Genomic DNA, 21,867 nt, shown 5'->3' with positions numbered 1-21,867 from the left:
TTCTCTCCTCTCCCCATCTAAGGGAGAAGGATCTGTTAGTAGAGTTGTCCCTGATTTTAGATGAGGAAATAATCTATAATCTTTATTTTCATTAACTTCTAATTGAAATTTAGCATATCCATAAATCATGAATGTAGATAACAAAATGGTATTTTGAGGTGTCCTTGAGTCTTACCAAATTGCCAAAGTCAATTGATTTTGAAACAAAAAGGTTAAGTAAGAATCTCTGGATTAAGACTGAATTTTGAATTCATAATTGCTCATTTTTAAATTTTCTTTGTCTGTTAGGAAATTCTCTCTTTCTCCTTCCTTCTTTTTTTAAAAACAAACTTTTATTGATGTCTTCCTTTTCTTACATCATTATAGTTATCCCAAATATCCCTCTCTCTTCCAGAAAGCCATCCCATATAACAAATTGTGTTGTTTCTAGAAAGGAAAAAATGTCACATTGAATAATATGCAGAAAAAGTCTAAGAACATATACAGTATGTAACACCTATGGATCTCTCATTTCTATATGGGACTGGGTTGGGAAATGTCTTCTCATATCTCTTCAGTCGAATTTTTATAATGCTGTTATATTTACTTTTGTTTTTTTGGCATGTGGTTGTTTTTTCTGTGTACATTTTATTCATTTTGTATGTTGTGTTTTTTGCTCTGCTCATTTCACTCTGCCTCAGTTTATGTAGCTCTTTCCATACTTCTGGGCATTCATTGCACCCATTTTTTTCTTAGAACACAGTAATATTCCATTACATTCACATGCTCTCCCTTTCCATATAAGCATGCTGGGTGTACCCTATAAGGTCCAGTGAGTAGATGGCACCATTTTCCTGACCTTTGAGTTCTAGTTACATATCAAACCCTGGGCACCTCTTCAAGTGCTGATGCTACCAAATCCTTCTTGAACTGGAGGGGACAGGCTTGGAACTGGCCACGGTTGGAGCAGGAAGTCTCACATTCTTCTGACATGCCTGGCAAGGCTGCTGTTCACGTGAAACAGTAACTCCCCCGGGGAAAGAAGGAAGAAGATCAGTCTGTGCGGTAATAGAGGTTTTTCCTCATTAATCCAGTCCAAGGTTATAAACTGTTGGGGGATGACAGTTGCTGGGTTGGTCTTAAGGCATCTAATAAAGCTTAATAAGGAACAGCTACATTTGCCTGGTATCTTCTTGCAAAGCATTGTCTTGTGAGGTTATTGGGCTCTAGATAAAGTTTCCCAGCATCAGTCCCACCCCTAGCATTGAGCACAGTGCCTGGCACACAGGAGCATTTAATAATTGCTTCCCGACTCACTGACTCTCCAATTGTTGAGGGCTAGATTTGGGGTACCTAAATGGGATTAGGGTTAAGTTGAGGTCTAGTGGCAGGTTTGGGGTACAGGGAGTCAAATGGAGCTCCCCTGCAACCCCTGGATTCGGCACAAGGATATGGTGGTAAATGAGGTCTAGTAGCGACACATTTATTGGCCCAAGAGCTAGACTGATAAAAGAGGTTTATTATTGGGTTCGGAAGTAAGGAGATAAGTGAAGGTAGAGATAAGAAGGGCACCGGACAGAGGGTCCAGTGGACAGAGGGTCCTCACATGGCTAGCATGTTTGGGATCTCAGCAAAAGAGGGAGATTTAGCTCGAGGGGCTTTTGGGTGTAGCCCCAAAGTTGACTCAGATCCGGGTGAGGCTGGGACAGGCCCGGATCTTCTATTGGAATACAAAGGGACCAGGATTTGTGTGTGAGTTAAAGGGTAATTCCATTAACTAAGGGGTTTGGGAATCAAAGATAGGAATCTTTCCCACATCACAATCATCAGCATTCATCAACTTCTAATTCCTGCCCAGGACTTCTCCTTTAATCAAAGGAATTCATGTGATTGAAAGCTGAAAAGGGAACATAGAAACTATTTGGTCTCATTCTCTCATTTAACAGATGAGGAAACTGAGGCACAGAAAAGCAAAATGACTCGCCCACATGGGTAGTAAATGGCAGAGCTAAAAACAGGTTCTCTGAACCCCAATCCTATTGGGGTTTTCTTTCCACTATGTGATCTCTCAAACCAACTAAATAATTTCACAGTTCTTTTGTCCACCAGGCCATCCTAAACAGGCCACCTACTCAGCAAATATTTGTTGAATTTTGAGGATCATCTGCAGAAGAAAAGGAGGCTAAGATTTACCTAAGTGGCTGATAGGATACATAAAAGAAACTTTGGGAGACCTTCAAAAGTCAGCTCTTAGTTCTCCCCTCACTTTCAAGTGATTCCATACTTAAATTGTCCCATACAACTTAGAATCAATATGAGACCTCCAGAGAATAAGATTCTATTAACTCTTAAAGAAACAATTTCAGACTCTAACTACGAAAATTCTCTTCAAATTTTGCTATAAATTTCTTTTTTTTCTTTTGTTAATATGAATAGCTTCAAATAATTGGAGAAATATTATGGAATTAATATGAAGAATTACAGGAAAAATTGGAGAAAAGAAATTGGAGAATAATTTCCAAAGTTATAGCCTATCATGTCCATTTCCCCCCTTTCTCTTAGAGAGATAGCCTTCGGTTTCAAAGAAACAATTTTAAATGAAACTTCCTGGGGAATCTGTAAGTTCTTTTGTTTAGTGCCTGATTACAAATTCAGTGCTTTTTCTTAATTAAATTCAATTAAATATATTTCAGTGAAAATTTATGTGCTGACTACTATATACTTTGTATTCCCCATACACTGGTGATTCCAAAGACAAAAATAACTGACTTCACAGTTTACATTCTATTAGGGAGGGGACATTATGATAACACATATACATTTAATTGCATACTACACACACACACACATATATGTATATATATATACATATATATGCACATAAAGACACACATAGAGTAAATACAAAATCATCCAGGAAATGAGAACACCTTGCATAGAAGACAGAATTGTACCCCTCTTTTTCCTCTTGTCCCAGGAAAGATGAAAGATTCTAACAAAATATTTAAATTTTCTCCCTTCTAATTTTGGCTTCCTTCATAGGCAAAGCTAATAGAAAGAGGCACTATACAGGATCTGGGCAAGTAGCACCATTGAAGAGGCACAGAGGATTAGACTATAATTTTGAATTTCTGGTTTTAAGTTTTGGGGTTTGTTGGTGGTTCAGGAGACAAACTACAATGCAGAAGAAATAAGGAATAAGGTATACATAACTAGCGACGTTTTGGGGTAAGTAGCTAACTGTCTGCGGATCTCAGTTTCCTCTGCTGCAAAAGGAGGATTGTGAATTAGATGACCTCTGAGATGCAAATCAAACACCTGAGCATTCTGAGTGGCGTTCCTGTTAATGTGACTGGCAAGATTGGTGGTTGATGAGCCAATTGGAGATGTTGAGTAAGATACCTCCCTCCCCACTTTGTCTAGAGGGGAAGGGCAAAAGTTAAAAAAAAAAAAAAAAAAACACTACAAAAGTCACCTTGCCCCGAGGACTATAAAAAGTTTACCCACTCCCAGGTTCGTCCTCTTTGGCAGTTGCCTCCTCATTAGGAACTACTAGTCACCAAAAGACTCTCTCCACCAAACAGTAAGTACAAGTTCCTGTAGAGTACTGAATTCCAAATGGTGGGAAGAGGGGTGCATTAGAGATCATTAATACAGAGGAGTGGGACTGGATATTGCTTCTAGCAAAGATATTTTGAGTCATTTTGCTGACTATTACTGGGATGACCAGCCAGGCTAAAATGACTTTATCTTAACAGAACCAGAGAGTCACACACCCATTCACTTTATTCTCTCTGCCCTATATTAAGTCCTATAAAAATGTGTGCTTTGTGAGGGCTTACTAAAAGCAAAAGGTTAATTAATGTAAAAGATACACATAATAAGTCAGCAATGTGAGGAAGTTTCAGAATCTCAGACTGGAGAGATCCACCAGAAAGAAAGGTCGAAGTAGTTAAGAGGAGATCGGCGACCCTCTTCCCACATGCATTTGGAGGTGACCGCTTGACTGGGGAAATGAAGAGGGGATTCCCGAACTTGGAAAATCCTTGAAGGAGAAATCTTCAATTCTTCCTCAATAAGAGACTTTTTTTCTTAAATGAATTTAAGTTTCAACTGCTTGAGGGCGGAATGCTGCAGGTATGGTCCCTTTAAGATTCCTTTCTTTCAGATTCCCAACCCCTCCGAGTTGGTGTAATTACCTTTTGATTCACAAACCTCGTCCCTTTGAATTCCAACAGAAGATTCAGACCTGTTCCAGCCCCATCCAGATCTGAGCTAATTTGGGACTACACCCACAGGCCCCTCTAGCTAAATCTCCCTTTGTAAAAGTGTCACGCTGAGACCCCCTCCGAGGTCTCAAACATGCCAACCTTACACCTGGCATGTCAGGACTTTCTGTTAACTGGACCTTCTGTCCGGTGCCCTTCTTATCTCTACCTTCGCCTATTTCCTTAACTATACTTTAACCTTATTTCCAAACCCCATAATAAACCTCTTTTATCAATCTTTTAAAAAAAAAAGTCCCTTGTTTTTGTGCATTTTTGCCTCCTGATAAATCTAGTTTTCCCTTAGCTTCTCTACTATAACATCTTTGCCAATTATAGACATCTTTGTGGTAGCCCTGTGAGGAAGGGACTTGAGATGAATGAACAATTTTTTTCCATCCCACAAGTATCCATTCCATGGATGAGTAATTGAAATATAAAAAGAAGTGGGTTTTTTTTTTTTTGTTTTTGTTTTTTTGTTTTTAATGGGACATAGGTAGATAAGAAAAAAGGAACTTAGTTTATCTAGTCTAGAATGAGGTGTCCGGTATAGGTGAAAAAGCATTTGACTGTCACATAAAGAGCCCTGGATTCTAATCCCAGACCTGTTACTTGCTGAATAGCTTTGTGATCTTGGATGAATCACTTTGACTGCCTGGGTCTCAGTTTTCTCATTTATAAAAGAAGAGCAGTGAACAAGGTGATGCTAATTAGTCATCCGACTCTTCCGTGACTCCTTTCTTGGAGAGATACTGGAGTGGTTTTGCCATTTCCTTTTCAGGATCATTTTATACATGAGGAAACTGAAGCAAACAAGATGAAGTGATTTGTCCAGGGTCCCAGAACTAGTCAGTGTCTGAGGCAGATTTGACAAGTCTTTTTGACTCCAATGCTTAGTGCTCTATCCACTGCAATATTGGGTCATATTTCTGAAGCATTTTACAAACTGTCTTACCAGTAGGAATTCTGTGAAGTAAGTATTCTAATTTAGTATTTAAATCTTAAAAGAGTGCTGAAATTCTATTATTCAATTTTTTGCCAAAGCAATCTTCCAAGGTAGATTTCTTTTAATAGTATCAATAATGTGAAATAATACAATATAAAGTTAATTGCAAAAACTAGCCTGAGAACTACAAGTTTATGAGTTGTGGCTTCTTATAACTTGAAACTGGGATTTTCTTTAAATACTCCTCCTTTCCCCACCACATTTCCATTGAAGCTTCGAACAAATGAGTATATTTTTTTTTATCATAAAAAGCAACAGTCTGCACTGACCTCCCTTTTATTTGTCCTGAACATCTCTAAAGTGAATGGAATAACAGAAGTTGGAACAACTCCTGAAAAGCATAAGGCTTTCTCACTTTTAGTGTCTTAATTTTTACTTATAAGTCACACAGATCACTCATTTCAAAAGCTTTCAGGTGGTTTCTTTCACTCATACTTATAATGTATGGAATACATACATACATACATACATATGTAATAATGATAATAATAGCCTCAATTTATATGGCACTTTTAGATTTTACAAAGCCTTTTCCTCACAACACCCTGGTCACATATGGAATGAAAGTATTCTTATTCCCATTTTACAGATGAGAAAGAAAGACATCATAGAACAGTGAAGAGACAACTAGGCAGAGCAGTGGATCAAGTACCAGCCTAGAGCCAGTGAGACTTGAGTTCAAATTTGCCCTTACTTATTAACTATGTGACCCTGGGCAAATCACTGCCTCAGTTTTTTAATCTGTAAAATGGGGGTTATATAGCATATATCTCCTAGGGTTATTGTGAGGATAAAATGGATAACTGTAAAGGACTTAGCATACTACGTGGCACCTAGTAAATGCTATGACATTAGATTATTAGCAAGAAAGTCTTGGACACAGGTTCCAGTCTTGCCTCTGAGACAGCCTAGCCAAGTAGGTCCTTTCACCATGCTGTGTCCTGGCAGCTAGAACTCAATATTACTTTACGTAGGAGTAACATAGCAGTGGAGGGAGTTTTTCTGCACTGACAGACGCACAAATCGTAAACAGTGCTAAATGGATGAATAGGCCCAAGGACATGAAATTCTTTGAGCAATGTCATACATTGACACAGGTTGATGGCGCCTAAGCCCAGGGCACTTTTCCACTACATTCTAATACTTCTACCCAAAATCACCCACCAGTGTGTTCCAAGGCTCTGTCTTGGGTCTTCTTTTTCTATGCTATTTTGGTTGGTGATCTTATCAGCTCCAGTGGATTCAATGATCATCTCTATGATGATGATTCTCATATTTTCCCAGCCCTAACTTCTCTCCTAAATTCCATCTTGCATCTCCAACAACTTAATAGAAATCTGGAACTTGAGGTCATGTAGACAGACATCTTAAATCCCAAGCTCATTCATTATCTTTTCCTCCCAAGTCCTTATGTGTCATCTTTGACTTTGCATTCTCTTTTTCTCTTTTCCCCTCCCTGCTAGGATGACTTCCTAACTCTGACCAAATCCTCTACTCTCCATTCATATTGCTACCATCATGAAGCAGACCTCCATTATCCTACATCTTCTAGTCTCCCTGCTATACAACTAAATCCCTATTTCAGCTCAAAGTTGTTTGTATATTGTCTCCCCCTATATCCCCACCATGAGCTCTTGGAGAGTAGAGGATTTTTTCCCTTTTTTCGTTTTATTCCCAATACTTAGGACAGAATCTGGCCCAAAATAGATATAAATGTAAACATTGACTAACTCATACAAACCTCATACATATTTAGTTTCAAAGAAATCTTTCTTTGGAAATCTCACCCCTCTTTAGGGGGCCACTTCTGTCCCAAGGTTGGCCTTTGACTTGCATCTCTGTTGTATGATTAACAGAAAATATTTGTGCTGAAATTGGTGTAGACCTTTAGACTCTTTATCTTCCTTTGGACTGTATTAATTTTTTGCTTTTAGTTCTTTGTTCTTAGTAGAGCTACGAAGTCATCAGGAGGAAAAACAAAAAACCACAAAACAATTTGTGGAAATAATCCATGATCACCAGAAAATTATGTTTTCTTTAGAGGTACTCAGTTTTTATCTTAGATTCCGTCAATATTTTTTTCTGTGGTTAAAAAATACATAGTACATATCTTCATAACTCTGGTTTTAAGCTTGATTAGTAAGTAGCAGGCAACTTCTAACCAGAATATTGCTAAATATAAACATCACTAAATTCAGTGTACCCTGGGGTTGATCTTCTGCCCATTCTCCACCTTTACACAAATGATGTCAGCCATACAAGATGTGACTGTCCATCTTCCTCAAGTTCTCTAGGAATAGAGATTATGTCATTTCTTTAGAACTTATCCTTCCCCTGCTCTCTGCTTTTTTTTCTCACTGTAATTGTGTTACTCTTCTCTCTACAGGTCAGTCATATTGTTCCACGTTCTGTCTTCTTGCTGTTCCATGTTCTCTCCATCTCCATGTTTTTACACTGGCTACCCTTCATGCCTATACTCAATCAATCAATATTTGCTTAATGTCTACCATGTGATATATGCTTTCTTTACCTCTACCTCTTAGAAACCAGTTTCCTTCAAAGCTCAATTCAATCACCATCTTTTATATGAGGCCTTTCCTGATCTTCCAGTTGCTACATCCTTCCTCCAATATTCTTGAATTTGTTTTGAATATTTTCTATATACTTTTATATGCATGCATGTGTATGTATGTGTGTCTTATATCCCTCAACAGAATGCAAGTTCACTGAAAGTAGGAATTGTATCACTTTTATCTTTGTATTAGCACGTAATGCTTCTCAATTGATCTTCCTTGTGGCCAACCAAAATCTCTCCTCCTTTAAAGTTTCTGAAGTAGATTTTTATAAAATCCATAAAAATTAGATGAGTTGGGTAATTAAGGAGAGGAATTATTATTTTTTTTTTGTCTTTTTATCCCCAGGATTCAGTATGGTACCTGACACATAGACACTTGATAAATGCTTATTGAATTGAATGTCCTGACCACTTTATTCTCTGACATTTTCAAGCTGTCATAGCACTTCCATACCTAATTTCCAAATCAAAAACTGGGACATGTGATCCAAAAAATATATACCTTTTGAAAATGATATTAAAATGTACTTTCTTTCCTCTAAATTGAAGTTGTCTTGGAAATTGTGAGAAAAAATGGCCACAATGTCTCCATGATAGTAATTTCCAAAGAGTCTTTGGAAGGATGCAGTCTGCAAATCATTCAATGATAAATGGGTGCTGAAGATAGAGAAATTAATTTACCAACCTAGTCCACAAATAATTATTTTAGAAGCGAGAAGGATCTAAAAATTCATCAAATACAGTTCCATTCACTTGGGGCACCTTTGCTGTACCAGATTGTGCAATAGACATCTGTTCTCTTTAAGAGTCCTCTAGAGAGTCATAAAACTGAAGTGAAGGTCTTGTGACTCTGTCTTCTGGCTCCAAATCCGGCAGTTTTTGTACAATTTTATTCATTAAGCCTGACAGAAGGTAGCTCTGGTAATCCTAAGGGTGCAGCCTCTGAGAGGGCAAAACAACAACTGCTCATAATGAAGACTCTTCTAGGCAACTGACACTTGAGCTGCAGAAATACAAAGCCAAGTTGTGAGGAGGTACAGAATACATGAATTTCTATGTCTCACTTAAAACTTCAATCTCTTCTTCAGCACCGGATATACACTTTTGTATAGTGTTCACCTTAATAAACATCTGTTGTTGATGATAATGATGAAGATGATGAGTACGTGTGTATATATGTCTGTGTAACTTCCATTATGAGTTGGAATAGATGGTCTTTAATGGTGGAATTCTGAGACTCTGAGAGCCAAATTCCCAGCTATTAGCATTTCATTTTTTTCTTTCTTTTTCTCTTTCAGACCTACCACCATGGCTTATCGTTTTCCAGCTCTTACTGCAGAGCAAAGGAAAGAGCTCTCAGACATTGCCAAACGCATTGTTGCCGATGGCAAGGGGATCCTGGCTGCAGATGAGTCTGTAGGTAAGTACAAAGGACATTGTGCTATATTCCATCACAAACTTTGGAAGAACCATTATTATCAAAAGAAATCTTAACTTTTTTCATCTTGATTAACAAATAGGGTAGACCCTCAGAGTAAAATTGCTCACTTAAAGCCTTATGGGAACTTAAAGCTGAAGGAGCCTAGACTCCATTATCTTACCACATTACAGGGCTTGTAAGGTGGCTGGTCTCCATCAGATTCCTTGACCTTCCCATAGTACCTCTCAGGCTCCTAGACTTTCTTAAGCATGCCCCTTGTTGGAAGGAGTGATCTCAGAGGACCACCACTTGATCACAGATTATTTTTCTTCAGATAGCTCAGCCACGCACACAAAATGCATTTCCTTGACAGTAGGAAACTCATGGGACAAATAAAACTCAAATCAGCAGCAGAAGACATCCAGGAATACTCATCTTTCCAATTTCTCCATAGTCTTGTAACTTTGCTGTGATGAAACCCTATCCATGTATTTCCATTCTCACCAATCTTCTAAGCATTGTATATAGTTTTGTGAATTTTTTTTTATCCTTCATTTTCTCCTCTCTCCTCAAATATCATATCTCTTTGAACAAAATACTATGAAGGATGTGTTCTTTCCACTGCTCCCTCCACCCTCTATCCCTCATTCTTTTTTTTTTTTTTTTTAATAGCCTTTTATTTACAGGATATATACTCTATCCCTCATTCTACTGAATTCATATTAATACCACTTTCTCTACTGGACTGACAATTTTCTTAAAATTTCTTTACTTCCTTCCTGGGTGCAGTTCATTGGCAAATAATTAAGCAAAATGAGCAATCTGGAGTAAGGATCAGATCATCAAGCTAGGATAAGAAGTAACCGAAATATGAAATTTCCATTTGTTCTCAGACACCATTCCTCTCCCCATCTTCCATATTTGGCTGCTTGTTTTAGGTACCATGGGCAGTCGCCTGCAGAGAATCAAGGTAGAGAACACAGAAGAAAACCGCCGTCAATTCCGAGAAATGCTCTTCTCCGTCGACAAATCCATCAACCAGAGCATTGGGGGTGTGATCCTTTTCCATGAAACTCTCTATCAGAAAGACAACCAAGGAAAGTGGTTCAGAGATATCCTCAAGGAAAAGGGGATTGTGGTGGGAATCAAGGTTAGTAAACATACCGCTTATATTGGAAATTTCTTCTATCCTACATCCTCTTCCAGTCCCACCAAATCTGTTCCAGCCCTTACAGGTCTTTTCTCTAAAGCTCTCCTAAACCTTTTCAGTTTCTCCATACTCACAAGCTTGCTAATTGGCTACTATCTAAGATGGAATACTTTCTCTAGCACACTGTACTTAAAATTCTCATATTCTTCCTTCTTATACAAATACTATCTCACAGTGCAGTGCTTTTCCTTAAGAAGAGTCTTGCAATCAAAGTAGCTCTGAATTTAGAGCCAGAATCTGTTTTCTTCACTCTTTGGCATTTACTGAGTTTCAATGGTCATAATCTCTTTTTCACAGCTGGACCAAGGTGCTGTTCCCCTGGCAGGAACAAATGGAGAAACCAGCATTCAAGGTGAGAATACTGCTTTCTGTGACAGCATTTCTGACAGTGCAACAGGAACAATGAGAGTAAAGGGTAAAAAGGCAAGCAGCTAAATTTTAGGAAGCACTCAGGAGTTCAGATACCAGCAAAAATCCAAACAACAAACATTTATTGAATATACCCACTAGAGACAAAGCCCTGGGCTAAGTTTTGTGGGGATAACAAGATGAGTAACATATAATTGTCCATTAAAAAAAATCAAATAGAGGAAACAAGATATAAGACCACAATAAGTTAAGTAACAGAATCAAAATAACATTTATATAGCATTTTAAAGTTTATGAAATTATATTATATATGTATTGTACATGCATACATATATAAATTTACATATATATAAACAATACATAATTCTGTAAACTTTATGCATATGTATATACAACATACAGACATGTGTAAAATATAATAGGAATTAGTTTGTTTTTACTTAACTTTTGAGTTATTATACATACAGTTATATGTATATATGTGAAAATATACATTTATTATCTATATCTATAGATGTGGATATAGATAGATACACATGGGTCTAAATATGTGTCTACATGTCCATACTGATGTGTATGTATGTATGTGTACAAAATCTCCTTTGAACCTGCAAGCAAGCCTCGTTCTATTAATGAATCTTGACTCTTCCATTCACAACCCATGTGGGCTTTGGAAAGGCACTTCACTTTTCTGGGCCTCAGGCTTCTCATCTTTTAAAGTGATGTGAAGGCTCTATTTGATCCTGAAAGTCATCCTGTGACTTAGAAGAACAGTATTATGATTTTTTGATTTTTTTTTTTCAAATAAAGTTACAGAGAAAGCAAAGTGTCTAATATGAGATAGGGCTTGAACTTGACCCCAGGCAGATTGCTTTGATGCACAGATTTCCTGAATAACCTGGTTTGTTTCTGCATTCCTGAACCATTCCAAAACACAAATTCCCCAGCAACTGGAGTCAAGAAGGCATTTCTTCTTTTTGCAGAATAAGAAACTCAAAATGACTTTAATTTTGGTATTTACTCTTAAAGTTCTTTAAGGTTTAGCTAAAGGCTTATTGAGAGCGTGGACAGCATCACATGTATCACATGCAACTTAAAGTTAAGGCATTTCAGCACATAAGCCACAGAGTATGAGGACAGGGGAATGTATCCCGAGTTCAGATACTAGACAGTATAGGAGAATAAGATACCAAATGGCCACTTCTAGCCAATTAGGTGCTCCATGTACTAGAGCAAGTTCTTAGAGAAGCCTTCTGTCCCACTCTTGTGCTATGCAGGCTTGGATGGACTGTCTCAGCGCTGTGCCCAGTACAAGAAGGACGGTGCTGACTTTGGGAAGTGGCGGGCTGTGCTGAAGATCACTGACCAGTGTCCCTCCAACCTGGCCATTCAAGAAAATGCCAATGTGCTGGCCCGCTATGCCAGTATCTGCCAGCAGGTATTGCTCTGGACCTCCCAGGGACACTCTGGTGTCCTAGGATAGTTTCCCCAGATTTTTTGTACCTCATTTGGAAGAAATCTGAAGACTTAAAGGTAGAATGAGAATGTCATTGTTACTGGGTAACTCATGATAAATCATAATGACAGATGAACTAGAGAGGTCTTTCGCTCATGGGTGTGACAACTGAGACTCTGGATTTAGGAGAAAGAGTCTTCTACAGAGAATGTTAGTGCCTTTCAGTTTGAATGATGGATTTTACAAGGCCCCTCTTCCTCTGTTTTCAAGATACTTTTCTTACATTTAAAAAACATTTTTTCTTTCTCTCATTTGTCTTCATTGCCCCCATTACTGAAAAATAACAACTGTGAAAAAGCTCTTATAACAAATATGAATACTTAAGGAAAACAAATGCCTTTATTGGCCAGCCATCTCCAAATATACACACACATAGACACATACATATGTGTCATCCTGCACCATGAGTCTATTACCTGCTTTTCAGTGAGTGGGTATTGTGCTTTCTCTTCGGTCCTCTGGAATCATGGTTGGCCATGGAATAGTCTGTCAATATTGTTTATCTTTATACCATGGTTATTCTATAAATTGATTTGGTTCTTCTCACTTCACAGAAATCTTTCTAAGTTTCTATGAAATTATGCCTTTCATTTCTTATGGCACAATAGTATTCTATCACCTTTATATTTCATATCTAGGAATCATGATAGTTTATACTTTGTCACTCCAAAAAAGAAAGGAAAAAATTGCTATAAATGTTCTTGTACTGAAGATCCTTTCCCTCAACATTCTGTTCAAGAAATTTAAGTAGATTTTTTTTCATTCTGTCAGTCTAAGAAACTCACTTAAAAATTCCCTTCTTTCTTTTGAGATTGTGTCTCCTATCTAGCCTAGGCTGGAAATACAGGGGCTACTCACAGGCCTGATCCCAATACTGATTAGCATATAAGCTTTGGCCTGCTCTGGTGGCCCTCTGGTAAACTTTGGTTATACTGCAGCTCGAAAATCTTTAACCCAAGTGATCTGTCTACCTCACCTTCCCCAGCAGCAGGGACTACTGCTGTGCACCAAATGCCTAACTCCTTTTTAATTCTGAATACCATTTCTCTACACTTGGGCACTCTTTTCCCAATACCACAACCCGTTATTCAATTGCTTTTCTGATTTCACTATGATGTTTGCACCAGCCAAGAGTGATAGGAAGCTGGTTGAGACCTGCAGTCTAGCTGTGAGGGGCCCTCCCTTCCACCTTAGAGTATTAACCTGTGCAAAAGCCTTCTCAGCTCCTGATGTGTACTTTAAATCCAGAATAACTTACATATAACTCAAAAAAATTTCAACACAAACATGTATTAAGTACCAATTATGTACAAGATGCAGTGTGTAGAATATGGACTTGGAATAAAAATGTCCTGAGTTCAAATCTACTAGTTATGACTTTGGGCAAGTCATTTAATCTCTGTTCACCTCAGTTTCCTCATCTGTAAAATGGAAGTAATAATTGCACATACCCCAAAGTGAAATATTTGTAAAGTGCTTTCCAACCTTAGTTTATTATTATTTTTGTTTGTTTTGTGTTTTTGCTGAGGCAATTGGGGTTAAGTGACTTACCCACAGTCACACAGCCAGGAAGTGCTAAGTGTCTGAGACCAGATTTGAAATCAGGGCCTCCTGACTACAGGGCTGGTGCTCTATCCACTGCACCACCTAGCTGCCCCTACATTTTATTATTTTTAAGACACTTTGTTAGGCACTAAAATATAGCTTACAATCATAGGAGGGGAGATAGGATGTCAGTGTGTGTCACCAGGGAGTAGGTTAGTGTCAAAATCGTTCTGGAAACTGCTGGTGTGGATGAGAGCTGTTTGGAGTCCTACTTCAGTTCTCTTTGCTTCTGGACACTGTCCAGAATAGAGATCAAGACTAACGCCTCGTTCTTCTAAGGTCCTCTCCCGCCAGGCTCACAAACACTCAATGAAAACTGTTATTTTCCCCCATCCAACTTATAGGGCATCCCCAAAAGTTGTCAGAGATTGTGGCAAGCAGGCAGGCACAAAAATCTAGGGCTTAGCAGCCGTTTCATTTTCTCCTTACTCATTTTAAGGGGAGATCATTTTGTTGAGTTTTTCCTTCATTTTCTGTTCCACCAACACCCAGCTCTTTTATTTCCACAAAAGGGTTTCATTTTATAAAATTGGTTTCACTGCTTCTCCACTCACTAGAAGGGCTGCAGGGAAGGGCAACCTAATGTCCATCTCTTCTGTTCCCTCTGCAGAATGGGCTGGTGCCCATTGTGGAGCCTGAAGTCATCCCCGATGGAGATCACGATATTGAACATTGCCAGTATGTCTCTGAAAAGGTAATATTTGGCTGTGAGGGAAGAGCTTTTACTGCTGTCAAAACAAATGTATAAGAACTGATCCAGGATCATTTTAAATAATTTACGTAGCCTAGAAAAGGACTTTTATTTTTAGAACAGTCAGCAAAAACTAAAGCTGCCCTCACCAAATTTGTCCTACTTGGCAAATATATAATTTTCCAGCTTTCTTAAGCTAAAGGCACAAGCTATCCTAAACCCACATACAAGAAATGAGTGTGTTTGAGACAGCTTTAAAGAAATGTTTGAAAACTAATGAAAAGAGAGAAAACAAGGGAGAGCAAAAGAGGCAGGGAAAAAATAAAGACAGAGGTTTGGAATAGGCCCCATCCCTTCTCCAAGCTATTGTTTCTCAAACTGTAAAATGAAGGGGGTAAACCAAACTATCTCCTCCTCAACTGTTATAGGAAGTAGGGCTAGAATTCAAAAAGGCAGTAAGACATGAGTCAGGAGCTGGGAGTCAAATCCTGCCTCCAACTCCAGCTTTGTGACCCTGCATTTCATTTCTGCTTTAGTTTTCTTAATCTGTAAAATGAGTATAACAATGTTGCCTACTTCCCAGGATTATTGTAAGGATGAAGTACGATAACAAATATCAATGTAAACAATTTAGCACAGGGCCTGATACACAGTATATGCTATATAAATGTTAGCTCTCGTTATCGCTGAGCTGATTGGGACTAAAAATTATTGGAGTATTCATGTCCCAATTGTCATGGGATATGTTAGCTGTAGAGTGGAAAGAACTACAATTAGAATAATGCAAGGAGAATGCCCAAGACAAACCAAAATACTGTTTCATCTTTCCCTTCATTAGGTACTGGCCGCTGTCTATAAGGCCCTGAATGACCACCATGTCTACTTGGAGGGAACACTCCTGAAGCCCAACATGGTGACAGCTGGACATGCCTGCACCAAGAAGTACACCCCTGAACAGGTGGCTATGGCTACTGTCACAACTCTCTGCCGAACAGTCCCTGCTGCTGTTCCAGGTAAATGTTCTGTTTCTACCCCAAGTCATCATGTACCCCAGGCCCCAGTAGTTCTGACTTCTTCTTAGCCTCTTTGTTCTTGTTTCTCAAGAGTCTTAGGGTTCTTCTTTCAAAGTTGTTTCTCAAATTGGCAATGATATCTCAAACCATATAACCCACAAATGGAAAACAAAACAAAACAAATATGCATAGCCAAGCAATTACCCACATTCATTGGTCATGTCCCAAAATGAATGTCTCATTCTGACCTTGACACAAAAGGTAGGCAGCATGCCTTATTCTCAGGTCTCTGGAATCATGGTTGGTCAGTTCATTGATTACAATTCTTAAGTCTTTCAAAATTGTTTTTCTTTATAATATTGATATTAAATAAATTGTTCTCTGGGCTCTACTCATTTTCCTTTCCACCAGTTCATACAGGTTCTCTCAGGTTTCTCTGAAACCATTCCTTTTGCCATTTCTTGCCACCATGATTTTTCATAATAGTTTATTCTATTCAAATATTTTTCAATTGAATTAGCATTTACTGTATCTATTGTGTTCACAGCACTTTATTAGGTAGTGTGGGAAATACAGAGTTGAGTCTATCTCTCTCCCAATTCTCAAATTCTGCAGTTCCTCATAGTCCAGATTAACAATAGAATACATATATTTTCCTCCAGCAAATATCATAGTTTCGCACATAAATCAATGAAAAGGTACCGACAATATGCAATTACTTTTGTGTGTTGTGACACTGCCCAACTTCCATCAAACCTTAGGGAGATAGCTATTTGCGCTCAGCTCTCATTTTATAGGTCTTTTCTTCCAGGCATCTGCTTTCTATCTGGAGGCATGAGTGAGGAAGATGCCACTCTTAATTTAAATGCCATCAACCTTTGCCCACTGCCCAAGCCCTGGAAGCTGAGTTTCTCCTATGGGCGGGCCCTGCAGGCCAGTGCACTTGATGCCTGGAGAGGCAAAGCTGAAAACAAGAAGGCTACGCAGGAGGCATTTGTGAAGCGAGCTCAGGTGAGGAAACCAGATCTCTTTTCTTCCTGGCCAGACTATTCTTCTGCCTTCCAAGTGTGATTTACAGCTTTATTTGTAGCAAGTCAGAATGACATCCTTGGCAGTGCCTTCCATTGCAAAGCAAAGTGCACAGTCGGATGATTTGGTGGAATGGCACAACAGATGGTGGAAGGTTCAGAAGAGCAAGGGAGTCTAGCTTGTTAGTGAAGACTTCACTGAGGTGGTGGATCACTACATTCTATCCTAGATAGGTAGTGGAGTGGAGGCAGAAGGAAGTCTGGAATATACCATTTAGGGCGGGTAAGGGCGTTTCCAGAGAGGTAGCAAATAATAAGGAAGTGACTAGGCGGAGTCAGGAAGATCTGGGTAACAATCCTGCCTCTGATTTTGTGTGAATGCCAGTTTCCCCTACTTGTAAATTGGAGATAATAATGGCCCCTATCTCAGAGGCTGGTTGTTGAGGATTAAGTGAGATAGCCTATGTCAGGGGCTTTGCAAATATTAAGGTGATATGTAAAAGCTAGTTAATATGATGATGATGAGTTGCAGTAGCAGTAGTATTCAGTACAGACCAAAGTTATCAATCCTACAAGAGGTGAAAAAAGAGACAATATCACATTGCTTATTGAGATCAGGCATTCGTAAACATGCACAAATATCTGGGAAATGTGTTTGTTTGATTAACCAAAGTCCCCTTTCTTTTTGTGTTTCAGGCAAACTGCCAGGCAGCCAAAGGGAAGTACGTTCATTCAGGCACATCTAGTTCTGCCTCCAGCCAATCCCTTTTCACTCCCAGCTACACTTACTAGTGTCCTAGCAATCTCTCCCCTACCAATGGCTCAGATCCTTTTTGCTTGTCGTTAGGAGACTACTGAGAAGTAAATAAATCAACCCATCCTGGAAATTGTGTGACAATTCTTACTGGATTTACCAGCAACACAATGCACTTTAAACTCTTACATTTAGAGTGACCATTTGTGTTTTCTACACTCAACTCTCACATACACTCTTATCCACTCTTCCCTAATCCTCCTCCCACTCCATATTAAGAATCTGAAATCAATTTTTGGGAAGTTGTTCCTTGCAGGTGGAGAAGCTGGATAAGTGTTAATCCTATCTTAGTGATGGTCCCCTTTGTAGCTTAAGAGTAATTAGGTGTTGGGTTTTTTAAATACCTTTTTTGGCTGGGGGTGGGGCATGAAAAGCAGTCATCCAATGAAACTTCTCAAAAGCCATGGACTAATAAGTGCTTCTTACCAAATAATCCTGGGTGTCTGCAAACCAATATTTGCATTATAAACAATTAACATCTCTATCATGTTGTCTTTTGGCATTTTTGAAATGGCTCATTGTATCTGTTTATGGTCAATGTGGATTCAGTGTTACACATTATCCTTGACTATACTTTTATTTGTTTTGTTAGCTTCTTTTTCAATTAAAGTAATTTGACTCAAGGCAATGTGGTATAGGGGAAAGAGTGCCAGCAGGTTTCAGATCCTAGCTCTGGTCTTGGACAAGTCACTCATCTCCTTATGCCTGTTTCTTTATCCTTAAAATAAGGTAGTTGTATGAGATGACCTCTAAGGTCCCCTCCAGATCTAAATCTGTGGTCCTATGATGTGTCCATCTCATGGGACAGATGAAAAAAACTCAAAAAGGTAGGGAATCCTGTAAACTTTTGGATGGGGAATAATATCCATTCATAATATGAAATGTCCTCCCTCAGTATGTTTGCTTTCATCCTAAGGCTAAAGTTTTTACTTCAGTCCCTTTAAATAGCTTACCTGCCTTCCTACAAAATTAGGTATACATGCTAGTGACTATATTCTGAACCCTGTCTGCTATTTTAGAATAAGATCATGGACATTCTGTTGAAGGTCCTAGAAATTCTGTGACCTGACCTCCTTTCATCTGCTGATTGAAAAATAATCTGTGCATCCATATTGATTTTGTCCAAATAAATGCCATTTTTCTTTTTTCTTGGAATTGTTTCCCTCCCTTTTTTGGTCTTTAAAATTTAATTCTTAAGTATTCTCCCATTGCTCCTGGCCTGACTTGCCTTCAGTTCTATAGTCTATTTGAGCTAACCTTACTCAGGGAAGAGTAGCATCTCTAGTGAGAGGGCTTCCCTAGCCCTTTGTAGGGCTCATCTGTCACCCAACCCTTGTCTGGCTCCAAGACGCTGCAGAGTGCTCAGTGGCCACACCCTGATAAGCTGCCTAGGCACATGGGCTAAATCAGGTTGAAAGCAATCAGCAGGCCTCAAATCAGCTAGTGAGCTAAAAAGATGATTACCTCAGGTATGGGAAGACTTGCCCTGGTGGAATGGGTGGATGAGGACATCCATGAAGGCAGCTAAAGGAGGCCCTGACCAACATCATATCAAAGATACTGGTCATCCCCTGTATCCTGGGCCACTGCCAGTCATTTTGATTTGTCTTGGCACTGGACTTCAGTAACACCTTTGTGCAACTCTGCCTGACCTAAACCATCACTCCACGATATCATCAGTTCTCTTTGAAAACAACAGGGTTACAAGAGAAAATGAGGGCACAATTGGATCAGCGATCACTTGTTTCTAGTGGGGAGAAGGAATTAAACACTCACCTACCCTATCATCTCCTCAGAAAGGAAATGAACTTGGGAGTTACAGGTGAAGGATCAGGTGATTAAGGAGAACTGGCCAGAATCTTGCTAGACTGAGAGGCCTGTGATTATCACAAGCCAATCTATTTCCTTTTCCTTTATAAGAGATGGACAATGGAGGCATCCTTGATGTCCTGGGGATAACCTCTTGTCATATAACTTGAAAGATTTCAGCCAGCCAGTGGACTCCCTGCCTTGTAAATCCCAGCTGTAATAGGATCAGCACTAAGTGTTTTGCCACATGAGAAGAACCTAATGGCATTCAAAATCTCTTCAGTTAGAATTCATCTAGAGGGGGGATTGACTTCAACCTGAGGTACAGTCAATGGCTTCAGTATTGATTGATGAGGACTTCTAGTCTGTTAGAAACACCCATCTTTCCAGAATTAGGTCCATAATATTGATAAGGGTAGTTCCATTACCCTGGGTAGCTGAAATGTACTATTAAGTCTTTGGTCCTTAAATAGTTCTAAGGGAATCATGGAAGTGCTTCTCAACACAACTGAATTTCATCTACCTTCTTACTGAACCAAGAATACTGCATCTCTACACTTACTTTACTTTTTATGGAAGTTAAAATGTTACCTCCTGGGGAAGCTAGATGGTGCACATTTAGGGTTAGAGTCGGGAGGCAGGAGGCACTGGCACTGAAGTCAAGAGGACCCAAGTTCTAATTCAGCCCATGTGACCCTGGGCAAGTCATTTAACCTCAGCCTTGCAGAAAAAAGAAGACAATGTTTCCTTCTTTAGAGACAGATGAACTGCTGGTAAATTTTATGGAGTTCTTGTTTTCTCCTTAGCAAATTTTCAATTTTCCCATTATTTTCATCAAATTAATCTTGAGGTCTGGTCCAGATAAGTATCGTACGGCATACCAAATCTCGGAAAGCTGCCCACTCTTTCTGCTCCACTATTGCCAATTGGTTGTTGATGATAAGGAGGTCATAAGATAACTCAAGTCTTCTGTAGAAAATGACTGTTGCTGTTTCTGAGACCATTCCTCCAAGGACTCCCTCTCATGTCTGATAGTCTGTGCCTATTCTAGGTAGTTGATGCATTAGTGTGCCAATCTTTCCACAACTCTTCTAACATTCCCATCTTTTGCCATCTTTGCTAATTTGCTGAGTATTAAGTGAAACCTGCATTTCTCTCTTTAAAGATTTGAAGCATTCTTTCATGTGCTTGTTAATAGTTCATTTTTAGTTAATAGTTAACAGAAGGTTAGTTAATAGTCTTCCTTTTGAAAATTGTTCTTATCCTTTGCTACTAATTTATTCACCAAGATTCTGCATAAGTAGAGTTTCACTTTGTAGGATTCAGAATTCCCCAATCAAAAGAACTCTCGAGCTTCCTCACTCTCACTCCCAATCAAGGAGCAAGCTAATTGTACCAAAGAAAGAAGCAGGAAACTCCATTATGCTTACATAAGTGGTTTAATGATCATAAAGAGTTACTTACATAGGAGCTGTCTGGGGACAGCTGCCAGACAATTCATTGGGGCAATGGGCAAACTATTTAGTGGATCCCTTCAAAGACCCCCCAAAATTCCATGGTAATTACAGAAATCCAAACAAAGGGAAGAGGAGCTCCAAAATGTCATTGCATATATCATTAAAGATTTGCATTATGCTTAGCAAGCAGTTCTAGTTTTGAGCCTGGGTGCCTAGGCTAGGGTATCACACCAGCACTTTTGGGTGGATGTCTAGACACCCACCTTATGTGGTGGACACAGTGAATTATGTTATGCTCACTGTTTCCTTGTTATGTCTTACTATAGCTTGTACCTGGTTACTACCTTGTTATGACTTTTAACTCACTAGGGACTTCACAAGGCTAGGTGCTGGTTAGTTTAAGTTCCCAGACATAAGATTTTTTTTTTAAGGCACTGTCTTTATAATAGCTTTCTCCCCTCTTTTAAAATGGCTTTTGCCTCAGTAGTATGGCTTTCACCAACTGGGACCACATATACTTATTAACCATATAACCTTAGTGAATCATTTAAGGTCACTTAGACCTTAGGCAAATCACTTACATCTCTGAGCTGTTTCTTCAACTCCAAAATAGTTACCTGCCCAGCTTATTTCTCAGGGATATTATGAGAACCCACAGAATCTTAGAGGAAGTAATGACCTTTGAAATAATCTAATACTGAAAATAGGACCAGAACACCTGTACTGAATCCCAGCTCTGACACATAAGAGCTGTAAGACATTGGGAAAATCACTTAATCCTGCTAGACTTCAATTTCTTCATTTATAAAACAAGGATAGGACCACTGAAACTACTTACTTCATTAGGTTGTTGTCAACAAAATGCTTTCTTATCAGAAAAGATACATATAACTTCCAAAGAGATTGAGTTAAGAAGGGCATGAAGCTAATTATGGTGGAATCAGATTGGAATATTACACTATCTATCATGTATGTATGTGTTTTACTGAGGAGAATACAACTATAAACTTTAAAAGATTATATGAGTTATTAGAATCATGATATTTCAAATTTTAGTCCAGTGATTTTTCCAGTCTGTTATAATGAATGTAAACAATAAAGCTATAAAAT

General features: G+C 38.8%; 1 protein-coding gene across 1 annotated transcript; it reads left to right on the top strand.

Annotated features, from left to right (window-relative positions):
• Positions 1-3,464: 3,464 nt before the first annotated feature.
• ALDOB (aldolase, fructose-bisphosphate B) lies at positions 3,465-18,646 on the top strand. Its single transcript, XM_031961277.1, has 9 exons — positions 3,465-3,562; positions 9,124-9,245; positions 10,184-10,395; positions 10,753-10,807; positions 12,102-12,262; positions 14,556-14,639; positions 15,475-15,649; positions 16,461-16,660; positions 17,374-18,646. Exons 2-9 carry the CDS (start codon positions 9,134-9,136, stop codon positions 17,467-17,469), a joined length of 1,095 nt encoding a protein of 364 aa, XP_031817137.1. The 5' UTR covers positions 3,465-3,562; positions 9,124-9,133; the 3' UTR covers positions 17,470-18,646.
• Positions 18,647-21,867: the final 3,221 nt, after the last annotated feature.

This window comes from Sarcophilus harrisii, chromosome 1 (assembly GCF_902635505.1).
Source record: "Sarcophilus harrisii chromosome 1, mSarHar1.11, whole genome shotgun sequence".
Lineage (NCBI taxonomy): Eukaryota > Metazoa > Chordata > Mammalia > Dasyuromorphia > Dasyuridae > Sarcophilus > Sarcophilus harrisii.
The sequence above is the reverse complement of the archived record's forward strand: the minus strand, read 5'-3'. Positions and strand labels throughout refer to the sequence as shown.